Consider the following 14,281-nt stretch of genomic DNA (forward strand, 5'->3'; position numbering starts at 1 on the left):
AACTGACAACTAATGAAAGTCCCAAATTCAGTATCTCGGAAAATTAGAATATCAATTAAGACCAATGCAAAAAAAGGATTTTTAGAAATGTTGGCCAACTGAAAGGTATGAACATGAAAAGTATGAGCATGTACAGCACTCAATATTTAGTTGGGGCTCCTTTGGCCTGGATTACTGCAGCAATGCGGCGTGGCATGGAGTCGATCAGTCTATGGTACTGCTCAGGTGTTATGAGAGCCCATGTTGCTCTGATAGTGGCCTTCAGCTCTTCTGAATTGTTGGGTCTGGTGTATTGCATCTTCCTCTTCACAATACCCCATAGATTTTCTATGGGGTTAAGGTCAGGCGAGTTTGCTGGCCAATCAAGAACAGGGATACCATGGTCCTTAAACCAGGTACTGGTAGCTTTGGCACGGTGTGCAGGTGCCAGGTCCTGTTGGAATGTGAAATCTGCATCTCCATAAAGTTCGTCAGCAGCAGGAAGCATGAAGTGCTCTAAAACTTCCTGGTAGATGTCTGTGTTGACCTTGGACCTCAGAAAACACAATGGACCAACACCAGCAGATGACATGGCACCCCAAACCATCACTGACTGTATAAACTTTACACTGGACCTCACGCAACGTGGATTCTGTGCCTCTCCTCTCTTCCTCCAGACTCTGGGACCTTGATTTCCAAAGGAAATGCAAAATTTACTTTCATCTGAGAACATAACTTTGGACCACTCAGCAGCAGTCCAAAGGCGAGACGCTTCTGATGCCGTCTCTTGTTCAAGAGTGGCTTGACACAAGGAATGCGACAGCTGAAACCCATGTCTTGCATACGTCTGTGCGTGGTGGTTCTTGAAGCACTCCAGCTGCAGTCCACTCTTTGTGAATCTCCCCAACATTTTTGAATGGGTTTTGTTTCACAATCCTCTCCAGGGTGCGGTTATCCCTATTGCTTGTACACTTTTTCTACCACATCTTGTCCTTCCCTTCGCCTCTCTATTAATGTGCTTGGACACAGAGCTCTGTGAATAGCCAGCCTCTTTAGCAATGACCTTTTGTGTCTTGTCCTCCTTGTGCAAGGTGTCAATGGTTGTCTTTTGGACAACTGTCAAGTCAGCAGTCTTCCCCATGATTGTGTAGCCTACAGAACTAGACTGAGAGACCATTTAAAGGTATTTTGAGTTAATTAGCTGATTAGAGTGTGGCACCGGGTGTCTTCAATATTGAACCTTTTCACAATATTCTAATTTTCCGAGATACTGAATTTGGGACTTTCATTAGTTGTCAGTTATAATCATCAAAATTAAAAGAAATAAATATTTGAAATACATCAGTCTGTGTGTAATGAATGAATCTAATATACAAGTTTCACTTTTTGAATGGAATTACTGAAATAAATTTTATGACCAGCACCTGTACATGTTAATATCCACTTATATGCTCAAAATGTGCAAAACGCATGCATTTTTTACTAAAATGTTGTTAAATAATTAAAAAAAAAAGTACACATCATAAACAGGAAACTAAAGTCACATGAGACTTACTTTTTGAATTGAACATTTGCTTCAGCCTTAAAATCTGTTATTTTTGTAGGTTGTCCAAATTGGTGTTTCTGGTTTTGCTTTCCTCCATTCCTTCTAGGATGTTGCTTTACTTTGTAATACACTGCTTGGGAATATACAGCCAGATTCAGATTTGTGGAATCTAAAGTGTCATCTGTGAGCCATGCATAAATCTAAGAATCTTTGCCTTATTTACAAATTTCTCCGTGTCTGTGTGCTTGGATCTACTTGGCAATTATTTTTCCACAGCTTATGTGAGTGTGTGTTTGTATGTGTGTGGCAGACACACTTTGAAGTTTCTGTGTGGATGGGAGCTGGCAGCTGTAAGTATATGCTCTCATGAGTTAATTTTTTCAATTCAGCTTGGAACAAGAAACTTATAAAAGCTATTGCATAGAAGATTGATTTCACTTTATGCTAATGCATTTGCTGGCATTACCCTTGTCACAAGATGTATTAATTAGCCTTATAACTTAAAGTATAAAGCAGTAATGATATTTTAGCTTAATGTCCAGTTCCTGTCATCTCGAGGATAGAGGTGATGCTTTGTTATGAGATTTTTAGGGCCGACAGTGAGATTTTTCACTAGCACACAAGGAACGTGGGCATGCCTTTTGGTTCTTTGTCAAAATATTTTGGTATGGTCATACTTAAACTAACTGCAAATCCCAGCAGTCCCAGTAGTGCTTCACCATTGGCCAGCTTTGAGTGTTGCCGCTGGGGTTGTTGGGGGTGGGGGTGGGGTGGGGATGAGCAATGGCACAGACTTTAGAGGTGCGCCACAAGAAGTAGTCACCCGTGTTTTCTATTTCCATGCTTCACCTTCACTTCTGGATTACAAATCACCCATTGGATTACAGTTTCTTTCTAGCTTTATGTGCTTGACCTGTACCTGGTAAACATCTTCATTCGGGGAGTACTCCAATTTTCTACAGATTTTTCATGCAACATCTGGACAAAACTTTCCAACATTCAGGAAGATATTCTCTTAGGATTTCAGTTTATTTTCACCATCATCTGCATTTACTTTATCGGACTGTGTTTGGACTGTTACTGTGAGTGTTTATTGTTAACTGTTTTGTGCTTAGTACTTTGACAGGTATTATTTGTCTAGTGTTTGGTAATCACAAGTAATTTTTGCTGTTGGGAGAATTGTGGAGGGATTTTATGTGCACATTAGTTGTCTAACTGCTGTTTTTTTCTTTCTTTATTTGTTTAATATATACACTATTATCCATCCATTTGATTTTATTTATTTGTGTCTCTGTGTGTGAGTGTGAATACCAGGTCAAGGCTGGGTGTGCTCCTGGGGTACCTGTTTAAAAAAATAAATAAATAAATAAATCACGGTTTTCAGACACTGTAAATCTTAGCGTTTCTTGCCTCACCACCTTTGTCTCTTAAGTTTAATTATTTAACAACAAATGCTGACGAAAGAACTGTGGAAAATAGTGACCCTTAGCAGAAGTGAATAAGTTCATTTGGTTTGTAGCATATAGCTATAGAATAGGACATGCTTCTTAAGGTTATGTCACATTGCACTATTTTTCCATTGATGTTTTTGTTTTTCCTCCTCAGTCATAGCCTCATTTATGCAATCTTAGCAAGTACACAGTGCTCCCATTAAGCCAGTCATGTAATGTAATATACCAAGTGACTCACTCCAACTAATCCACCACTCACTCCAATAAAATTAAACTGATTTGATTTTCGTTTTTAGCCGTAGGGACAGACACTGTGTGTGTGTGTGTGAGAGATAACAACCAATGTATACTCATATGGAAGTACAATGCATAGAATTCAGTGATGAAGAATAAGGAAAGCATGTGTTTTGGACCTCACAAACAAAAGAAAAGCTTGTCTATCTAATGTCTCATGTTTTATGTACCATGACAGAATGGAATGGTATATGGTAATTTTATTGCAGAGATAAATTCTTGTACCTCTCTGTTAAAAATTTCAAGGATTATTATGCAGAATTTTGGAGTGGGACTTGAGAATGTGAGGTGTACTCTTTGTTTGTTAGATTTGGAAAGGCAGATAGGATTGGTTACAGAAAGTGGGTGATGTGGGGATTTGTTTTTAAGGTACAACATCTCCTTTGAATATGGTTGAATATCACAGCATAGGTTAAAGCATACTGTATTAGGATAAAGGAAATTACATAACACATATGGTTCCAAGTTTTAGAATACATGCTAGTAAACTGAATTTATCCCTTTAGTCAAAAACTAAAACTTGCCACCTACATTAATTTCATCACATCAGTGAGGCAAATTTGGATAATTACCTCAGATGAACTGAGCTTCCTTACACTGCTGGGCAGCATCAGATAACAGACTGTAGTCTATTCTTATTGTAGATGGCCAGAGAAATATTTTGTACTTTTAAGCTTTCTTAACCTGCATACATATTTCCCAAATTCTTTGTTAATGGCTTGGAGCATCTTTCTTGGCAGCATTACAACTTAAAAATTACTGGTGGTGTGGTAGCATGCATTTCAATAACAGAGGGAATGTAAATGGATGTAAGCACTTAAGTCATTCACAATTAATTATAAATATGCTGAAAATATAAATGAAAGCAAATACAATAATAGAATAATAGTTAAACATGGTACTATCTGCACTTTTAAAATGATTCACATGCATACAGTACTGGATAAATACTTGATTTTCAGGTTACTTGCACTTGGCAGACTCAAAGGCCTGTTTAACCACATTGCATGGTTATGTTCCAGTCTGTTTTGCATACAAACTCTCAGTAAGGATTGGCTGTTTACAAAGTGGCACTTTGTAATTGGTTTGTTTGAATTCTCCACCAAAAAAAAAAAAAGTGCATTACTGTAGCTGTAGCATTTTTACCATTTATATTGCAATATCAGAAACCATTAGGAAAATTATTTTAAATAATTTTAAATTAATATTTTCAGGTCATTGTAAATATAAATGTGCAAGTGAATATTACTTTCCAAAGTAATATTTTACTAAAATAATTTTTCACCCAAAAAAGTGTGTTTGTGTGTGTGTGTGTGTGGTTAAAAAAAGAAAAAATGTTTTCAGTATTGCCTAATTAAAATACAGGTTTGACAGTTTTGCATTATAGTGTAAAATGTAGGTTTTTGCAATTTCAGAAAAAGAAAGAAAAAAAAATTCTCTTCTCTTTATTCTTCCAGCCTGTTCCCGTTTCTCGTAAATTAACACCTCGTGAACACCGAGACTGTGAGGTTATACAAAGACTGATCAAATCCTATTTTTTGATTGTGCGCAAGAGTATACAGGACAGGTAAGAGGAAGCAAAAGCATTTATTTTCTCTACAATATATGTTTGTTTTTCATGTTTCAAGCACAGATTTTAGGTTGCTTATGCTTAATTCTGCACACGTTTTGACTTTTTCTGTTGTGCTCAAGCATTGATATGTTTTTTTGTTTTACTTTTCAAATGCATTTACAATGTCATGTCTGTCAGTTTGGCTTGATGAAATCTGGAGCACTTTTTCTTCACTTTCATTTGTTAGGAACTTTAATTTTCATTGAGATATTTTGAATAGAGTACACTATACAAATTTTTGAAAATTTAAAAACTCTCATTTAAAAGCACTGGTATATTTTTTTGAAATCATCTGTCCTAAAACAAATAAACATTCTGTGATGCCTGAATTAATAATTATACATTATTGTTTCAAATTTCACTTAAGAAGGAATGTAAGTTATTGAAACAGCCACAGAGTCATTAGCACAGCCAGGAAGTCACTTTCCTGTCCGCTGTTTAAGCATGTGCAGGCAGACTTTAAAATGGGTTTTAACTATATGGTACTTCTTTCAAAAATCTAATTTTTAAGAAATAGGTAAATTGTGTCATAGACCATCCGCAATTAACAATCTATCAATGGATGCAATTTTTACATCAATTAAATTTAAGTTTGGTGTCTATAAAAGTTATTTCAGCCACCACAAGCATGGTTGGGTTTAGCTTTTAAATATATGATAATTGTAAAATGATACTAAATAAACTTTATACACTCTACTTATACGTGTAGTTATGTTCAATAATCACTGTTAATTTTAAATATGTGTGTTAATATATTTATTATTTTTACATTTTTTTTTTTTTAACTTATTGCAGTGTTCCCAAGACCGTTATGCACTTTCTTGTGAATTTTGTGAAGGAACATCTTCAGAGTGAGTTAGTTGGCCAGTTATACAAGTCCCAACTGTTGGATGGGTTGCTAACTGAATCTGAGGATATGGCTCTTCAGCGTACTGAGGCTGCTAATATGCTAAAGGTTGGTTTCTTTTTCTGTAATATACAGATGTGGTGCACTATAAGCACAAAAGATAAACTGTATTTTATCTCTGCATGAATGAGTGTTTGTCCTGGGTCCTCCCTGAATGGAATTTTAATGCTCTTCTAGTGTCTGAGGGGGGTGGGGGGGGGGTTTCCTCTGGGTGCTCTGTTTTCCTCTGGGTGCTCTGTTTTCCTCTCATAATCCTAACACATGCAGGTTATGTGGATTGGTGATGCTAAATTGGCCCTAGTGAGTGAGTATTTGTGTTTGTGTGTGTGTGTTCACCCTGCAATAGTCTGTCGCCTTGTCCACAGTTTGTTTCTGCCTTGCGTCCTGTGCTTGCTGGGATAGACTCTAGCTTCCCCACAACCCTGTTCAGGATGGTTAACAGCGCATTGCTACACCCACCACACGACAGACCACCTGGATTGGGACCTAAGTATAGCTGCGCAGTGGGTGATACCTCAGCACCACACTGGACCAATGTGAGGTTTTTTAGTGGGTTTAAAAAAATGTCTGGCTGACAGAGTGTTAATTGCTTTTTGTGTTTACTGTAAATGTAAAATTATACTGAATTAACTGAAAAATAATAATGTACTTACAGGCTGAATGGAAAGATGTATATGTTAAAAATGTTTATAGCAGAGAACGTAGTGTCTGTGTGTTTACTGTAAATGAACATTATCAAAGAGCCAGTGTTTATCTTGTTTTATAATAATGGTAGAGTCAAATAGTTAGTTTTGGAAAATGTTTTGGAAAATGCTCATAATCAATTATTATTCTCTTCATAGGCACTTCAGAAGGCCAGTCATATCATCTCAGAAATTAGAGAGACGCAGCTATGGTAGTAGAAGGCAGCTGTATCAGAGAGGACCAGATGAAGTTAACATTTGGAACTTTTTGTCCCTACTCCTTCCTTACACCTTACAATCTGTACATTCTGGCCAGTTGAACAAAATTACTCCTTGTCACAATGCATGAGCTTCTAGGTGGGAGTTTTTTAATTGGTATTTCATACCATTCAGGGATTTCTATGTTATGAAAAACGTAGTGATTTTTGTGCCATTTTTAAAGCAGCTCGCTGATGTCCTTGAGGCATATTTTTCAAAAGTCTGTTTGTTGTCAAATGAATTAGATACCTCTCTCCATAATTTGTAATGATGCTATTGCAATTTAGCAAGTCCTTATCTAAACTGTTTATCATTTCCTATGAAGCAGTATGTCCAGATGACCTTATTCATATTTTTTGTTTCCTCCGTGAAAGCTTTATTTTTAGTATTATTCTGAATTAATCTTTTCCTATCACAGGCCAGTCTCTGGAATGGCTCCTTGTATATTGGAGTCCATTGGCACAGTGGTACAAATTACAAAGGTGCATGTTGAACTGGATTTCCATTAAACCTGCTCTTAGCTGTTAAATTGTCATTATGCAGAAGTCTAAAGCATATGAGAAATAATTGTGCACAGACCCTGGTGGCTGTGTCTGGATGTGCCTAAAAGTTTTACTGGCAGAGCTGAATTCATTCCAACTGTGCTTTATTTCAGACCAACAATTACTGGTGCTTTTTTTTTATTTTTTATTTTAATTTTAATATAAAACACCATGTATTTTTTCCATCCTTTTAAACCACACAGGAGAATGTTCTAGTTGTAATATTAAGACAGTTTTTTCACTGCTAACTGGGATAGTCTCTCCCTGTTTTACACTTGAAACCTTAAAAAATATTTATGTAGCTTCTTGCCTACTCTGCCACACTCACACTTGTTTCACCTTTGAACTTTTCGTTACTGCACTGATTTACTGAAAGAACAGCATGTTTGGAGTGACTTGTCTTATTCGTTTAGGTGGGACTTCTGAGTAAATGCTGGTTTTGGAGTACTGTATTTGTGATGTACAAACATGATTCACCTTTAACACGACCAAAGAGTGTTAGTTTCTGGACCTGAGCAAACCACAGTAATGACACATAAAAAACAGCATTTTCTGAGACAACTATTGCTACTTAGAAAAAAAATCCTAATATTTAATATTAATTCTAATTAGATTCCGAAACTGTTTTCTTTCCAGTTTGTCCATTGAAATTAAGTGAATGTGACTGAAGGCTTGATAATATGTGCTGGACAGATTTTAGATCCTTTGTCAGAGTAAGAATAAACAGAACATTTATCCAAATGTGTTTGTATAGCATCCATGGGACCTTTCATAGAGACTGTCAAATTGATTTATTATAGTAATATAAATGAATAGAAAGAATGGAATGAAGTTAACTAGATTAAATGGAAAATATTGTGACTGATAAGTGAATGGCTAAAAAAGGGGTAGGGACATTCTGGGAAGGAGCATATTAGGAGAGGAGCTGCATGCCGGGATGAGTACTTCTGTAAAGGAGTTTGAGAGTTGAAGTATTGATCAGAAATGGGACTTCATGCTGAAACTGCCTGCTTGCCTGCACTATTTGTTTATACTAAACCAAGGTGTAAATGTGACTGTGTGTGTCTCTTTTTTTGTAGATATAAAACAAAAAAAAATTACACTGTCTGTATTAATTTATTTTATATAGTGCCTTTCATACTGAACACTTATGAAGGACTGTACAAGGCAATCAAGAATAAGACTAAAAAAACAAAAGAATGACAAATACATTGAAGATGAGGCAATGCAAACAGTATAATAAAGCCATGCTAAATACATTTTTAGTTATTTGCTAAATCAAAGATCTATTTGTATGTTAATGTAATAGTTTGGTATATTTTTGTAACTGTGTTAATGTCCAATGTTAAAATATAAATAAGAAATTGAATAGTATAAAGTGACAATTATGTGGATAAGCTTGAAACATTGCAAACAGATAAAAGATAAAATCTGACAGTATTCACATTGTTTTATTTTTCTAGTACTCTAGGTTGTCCCTGGTTGCATGTCATGCCTTCTTGAGCAGTGTCATATTTTTAATTGTCTGTGTTCTCATTTTAGAGGTTTACTTGTTAAAAGGAAAGGAATTTAAGGGAAGATAATATGCAATACAAATGGTTCTTCAAAATTAGCTTCTTGGGATTACATAGCCTGCGGTGGGTTGGCACCTTGTCCGGGATTGGTTCCTGCCTTGTGCCCTGTGTTGGCTGGGATTGGCTCCAGCAGACCCCCATGACCCTGTGTTCGGATTCAGCGGGTTGGAAAATGGATGGATGGATTAAATAGTTCCATAAGTAGCGTATGTGAGTATAGTTATTTATGTGCACCTTATCCTATTTAACATGTTGCATCTAAGAGCTTTCATTGAGATTTTGTATTGTTGATGAATAGGTGGTTAATGATTTCTAGTACTGTACTTGGTTGAATGACAAGAACACTAAAGGTAATAATTCTTTATAAGGAACAGTTATAGTTTGAATCATAGTCTTATTGTGTCATATTGCTACCTTAGAACGTTGTGAACAGTCTCCAGAAACATGTTTACCTGCATGACAGTCCTCCCAAAGCACCTTTGTTTAATTATAACTGTGACAAAGATCTAATCATTTTCATTTTAGTTCACACTTCATGAACATGCATGCTATACTATGCTGTAAACCATTTTGGACATCTTATATTTTAATCTAACCTTGCTCACATTGCTGGAGAAGTATCAGATTGGCATCTGAATGAAGCAGCAATTTCCTTTGTGAAACTGGCAGTAAAAACTCTTACCTTAGCATGTTTAATGAAAGTTTTATGAATGTAAAGATAATTTGAATTGATAGCTGCTTAATTAGGAGTCTCAATATTGTCTCCTGATTTGCCATTGTATTTGCTTTTTTGGGTATATGGGAAAACAATTTTAAATTTCTTATAAAGGTTGGCAAACAGTGAGTCTTCTACTAGTAAATTCAGCATATAGTTACATCCTTATATGTTTGCACTGTAATTTCATTGCACCCAAGTTGCTTATTCAAAAAACAGTTTTCAATGTATTTTTTCATAGTGCTCTTCATTGAGGATAAGCATATGCTCAAGACTGTAACTATAATGCATGAACAACAAAATGCTAAAACATAACACAGCAAAATGGAGCAGTTTCATTAACATACTGTACACAAATCATGACGATACATAGTCCATTAACACTATAACTAATAATACACCCAATGGAAAATGGAACTGAGGGGGGGAAAAGTCAAAAGCATTCAAATACAAAATTTACATATTTGGGGAGACGTTTGTCCCCATCATAACACACACAGTTATAGTCATATTATAAATCCTTTCATTGTTCAATCCCAGAGCTCCTTTTATCTCTAGTGTGACTTCCCAGGAGTAGCTTGCCAATATAGCAGTAGCCCCAAGTGCCACAGTAGAATATCAAGAAGAAAAGCAGAATACAAGAGGTCAGTTACAATTCGTAACAATGGCCATCCTTGTATTTTTTATGCAAGTGACAAACAAACAGAATTGCGATACAGCCAGTGAATAAGTAGCTCTACTCAAAGTATGCTTGATTAAATGTTGCCCTGTACAAAACGTTTTAACTTTGTACATTAGTTTATTTTATTCTTGAAACCCAGCACCTGGGGATCATAATGTACACTGTTTTACAATGGTGTGGAACTCTGGTCCTAGAGGCTACAATGGGTGCCATTTTTCATTCCAGGTATTTTTTGAATATCTGTAACCTTTTACTGCTTCTAAAAAGGTTAATTTTTTTCCTATAATTTTACTCAATATAAAGGATCTGAAACTTAAAAAAACAAGTTTGTTTTTTTTTCCTTTACCACTAGTGAAACAATAACAAGATGCAAAGCAAGCCAATACAAGACTAGCTAAATTAGTGGTTTCAAACTCAATTCGTGAGGCCCACCATTTTTCATTCTAACCAATTTCATAATTAGAAACCAATTCTAACTGCTAATGAAAACTTTCATTTAACTCTTCTTCTTGGTGCTCTCATTCTACACAAAACATTTCTGTTATTTTTTTTCTGAGATCAATCATTAAAATGTTCAGTGAAACATTACAGTAGATCTTTTTTTCAGACCTCTTTCTTTTCAAATGTATTTTTATTAAGACAGATTGTGTATGATAGACATTTGGGTACCTATGAGATTAAGTTAGCTGTTCATCTGTTAGTTCGCTTTGCATCTCATCATTCTTTGGTTGATGTTAAGGTGAAGAACAATTTAAGGGTTCTGATTTAGAAAGCAACTAAATAAAATTAAGGCAGGATAAAGTAACTGATTACAAATTAAGAATGCGGCTGGAATGAAAACCTGGCTCCACTGTAGGCCCCCATAACCTGTGTTGGACAGCCATACTCTTGCACATATTCCTGTCTGCTGCGCAAATAGGGACAAAGCTATTTAAACATTTTGTATGCAAAACTAACGATTTTGAAATTGCAAAAACTTAAGAACAGGAGGGGTACTTGTTCTTTTGATGGTCTCTTTGCTGTCGCATTTTAAATTATCTTAAAGCTATGTAGAAATTTGAGATGGCTGAAAGTAATGTAATGCAGTAGTTAATTATTTTAGAAAAGAACACAAATGTATCCTATCTGTATCCTAAATTCTATTAAAATTCTTTTTTCTCCATTTTCTAGCTAAAAAAACAGTATAATATGTACAGCAAAATACAGACTATTGTGGTATCAAAATAAAACACAAGCTGCATACTGATTCAGAGAAGCTAATATTTAGCCCTCCTGAGTTAAAAGCTGACTGGACCTTGTTGCTGTCTATATCATTTTTGTTTTTCTGTATTCTAAGAGACGCATTTATCATTCATCCAGTCTTTTTAGTACACAAGGAGAAATGCAACCTGGCTTAAAGAAATGGTATAGTTGAGTGTCGTTTTGGGTATAAGTTAAAATGTGTATGCAGTATGTCTAAGCAACAGCATGTATAGTGAAAGCTGTAATGGTCCCATTACTTGCCATGAGTTGTTTCACTTGCAATACACTTGTTCATAGCAGGCTCTGACTTGTGACTAAGTAGCATGTGCTGCCCACAGCCATCGCAGTATTACTCATGGCTTTCCTACTGGGTTTTCCTGTGATACCAAAGAGCTTAAGGAGCTTATAGAGATACTGCCATTTGAAACCTCTACAACCCATTTCCGTCAGTAGATACAGTGCATACCACCTCTGCCTATGGCACTCACCTTTGAGTTTCTTGTATCTTGCCTTGTTTCTTTCCCGTGGTCTTCTACAGGGAGTTGTCAATTTAAACAGGAGCACCTGTTTTGCTGTTTCAAACATCGGGACTGTGTCGGGCATAAGTGTGGTAACGCCAATGAAATCAGGGAACTTGAATTGCTTCCCTAGGTTAACCTTCAGATACCAGTCTTGTGTTGTGATAAGAAGCTTACACGTGGCTGTGTTTTCTCTCCTGCCTTGACAAAGGCAACTGCCTTCTTTGCTGAGTGATGCAACTTGCTCTGGTGTTCCCTTGCAGATTATAAAACAGAATAGAGTGGTCAAATAGGGTTAAATGCTGCACTTAAATGTAAAAACTAAAGAATTGTAGCATTTTCTTCATTAACAGACATTTTGAGTTGTTTACAACCCACGTTAAAACTGAATTTACAGTGAGACTAGTGCCAAAACCAGGCTGAAACCTTCAAGCAGTTTGTAATGGCTTTGGTGTGAAGACAGTAGCTGTGAGGCAATATTTGTTCAAATACTTAAGAGAGTACATTTGAAATTAGTCAAAAACCTAAGCATACTTGGGTATAGCTGTGATTTTTTTCCACCTTTTTTTTCTTCTAGTACTGTTTGCAAAAGCGATACTTTACTGACTGTTCCTAACGTGATAAAAGTCTGTTGAGATTGGGTGTCATTAGAACACTGACTTTTCATTATCTTTTTTCTTGACATGGTCTGAGCTACAGATAGTTGGTTTTCTTTTAAAATTTTGAATTATGATTTCCTACTCTGTTATTAAACTAAACTTCCAAAGATGATGTGGGATAGGAAAGTCAAGGTTAGAATGTTTTTAGTCACATATACAATGTACTGCAACCTTGTTATTTGCGTAATGTTCCTTGCAACACGGTAATCAACATAAAACATCATGCTCAAAAAACAGCTCAAACTTACATCTAATATTAATAGTAATCACAGTAAATAACACTAAAATACAGCATTACATGCACTAGAACCACATAAGAGGTAGCACTTAATTCATTCAGTTAATCACAGACAGTTTATCACATATAACAGTTGAGCAGCCTTATTACCTGCAGGTAGAAACAGTTAAAAACAAATGTCACAGTTTGGATCTTATCTTGCATGATGGGAAGAGAGAAAAATATATGTGTGAGGGAGGTGACTGCGGTCCTTTATATTTTGCTTTGCCTTGCTCAGATAGCACTTGGCAAATATGTCCTTTAGAGATTGGTGTGCCGATGATGATCTACGCTGTTCTGAATACCCTGTGCAATTTCTTGCGGTCTTTAACTGAACTGCTGCCATGTTGGCACACCATGCAGCCTGTTAGACTGGACTATGCAGTACACTTATAAAAGTTGATGAAAACTGCTGGAGACATTCGGCCCTTCTCCAGACTCGCATGAAAGTAAAAGTGTTGAGGGGCCTTTTTGACAACCACGGTGGTGTGTTCTGTCCATCTAAGATCACTGGTGATGGTTGACCCAGATATTTATTTTAATGTTACAGTACTAAGTTTGCAAGATGACTTTAAAACCTGGAGTCATATCTATTTTATCATTAAAGACGTTTATAAAAAATCTGTTCTGCTTGATGTTTGTAGGGATTTTGCATGTCAGTGTGGACATGCTGTCAAGGCGGAGTGATGACAATCCAGAGTTATTTTAAAGAAATGGTTTATTTAACAATATTTTAGCAAGCCAACATATGCTTGGGACAGTATGAGCTTACAGCTGGACACCTGATTTACGCAACATGAGTAACTTTTGTTTGCTATTGTTCAGCATTGGTCTGCATCCGTGCCTATTACATCAGGAATTCTGTTAACTCCTTTCTCAATAAAAACATGAAATTAACAATTTGTCTTGGCAATCACTTCCAACAATACAAGGTAAGTGACAGGTTAAAAAATGACCATTTTGGGTGGTGTATTCATTAAAGCTTTTCTCATCAAAAATACATAATTCCTGAGAATCTTTTAGGATAAAATGTTATTGTGATGTTAGACCTTTTTGACCCAATTAATTAGTTGCTGACCTTCACATCTATCTCTAATGAATCTGCTCCTATATAATACAGTCTATGCCTTACAAATGTCTTCATACATGTAGTAAAATTAGAAATTATACTTACTCATTATAAAACACAACTTCAAAAAGAGATAAAACGGTGGGATGTAGTTTTCTTTATCACTGCAAATGTGGGATCTGGGCCTGAATTTTTCAAGCGTCTCAGAATTATTCCCAGGAATTACATTTAAAAAGTCTGGCTGATGTAGGACAAATTCTTATTCTAAAGTAG

The 14,281-nt window shown here is 35.9% G+C and overlaps 1 protein-coding gene across 3 annotated transcripts in view; it reads left to right on the forward strand.

Annotated features, from left to right (window-relative positions):
* The window catches only part of si:dkey-32e23.4 (dynamin-1-like protein), a 31,861-nt gene extending 23,149 nt beyond the window's left edge, over positions 1–8,712 (forward strand). For 2 of the 3 annotated variants that reach the window (XM_028813453.2, XM_028813454.2), the window contains 3 exons: positions 4,728–4,837; positions 5,678–5,837; positions 6,632–8,712. In XM_028813453.2, coding sequence (XP_028669286.1) covers positions 4,728–4,837; positions 5,678–5,837; positions 6,632–6,688 — 327 coding nt within the window. In that variant the 3' untranslated portion in view covers positions 6,689–8,712. The remainder of the gene's footprint in view (positions 1–4,727; positions 4,838–5,677; positions 5,838–6,631) is intronic. The other variant, XR_007936296.1, reaches the window with a different exon arrangement.
* Positions 8,713–14,281: the final 5,569 nt, after the last annotated feature.

The sequence above is a fragment of the Erpetoichthys calabaricus genome, chromosome 11 (assembly GCF_900747795.2).
Source record: "Erpetoichthys calabaricus chromosome 11, fErpCal1.3, whole genome shotgun sequence".
Classification (NCBI taxonomy): domain Eukaryota; kingdom Metazoa; phylum Chordata; class Cladistia; order Polypteriformes; family Polypteridae; genus Erpetoichthys; species Erpetoichthys calabaricus.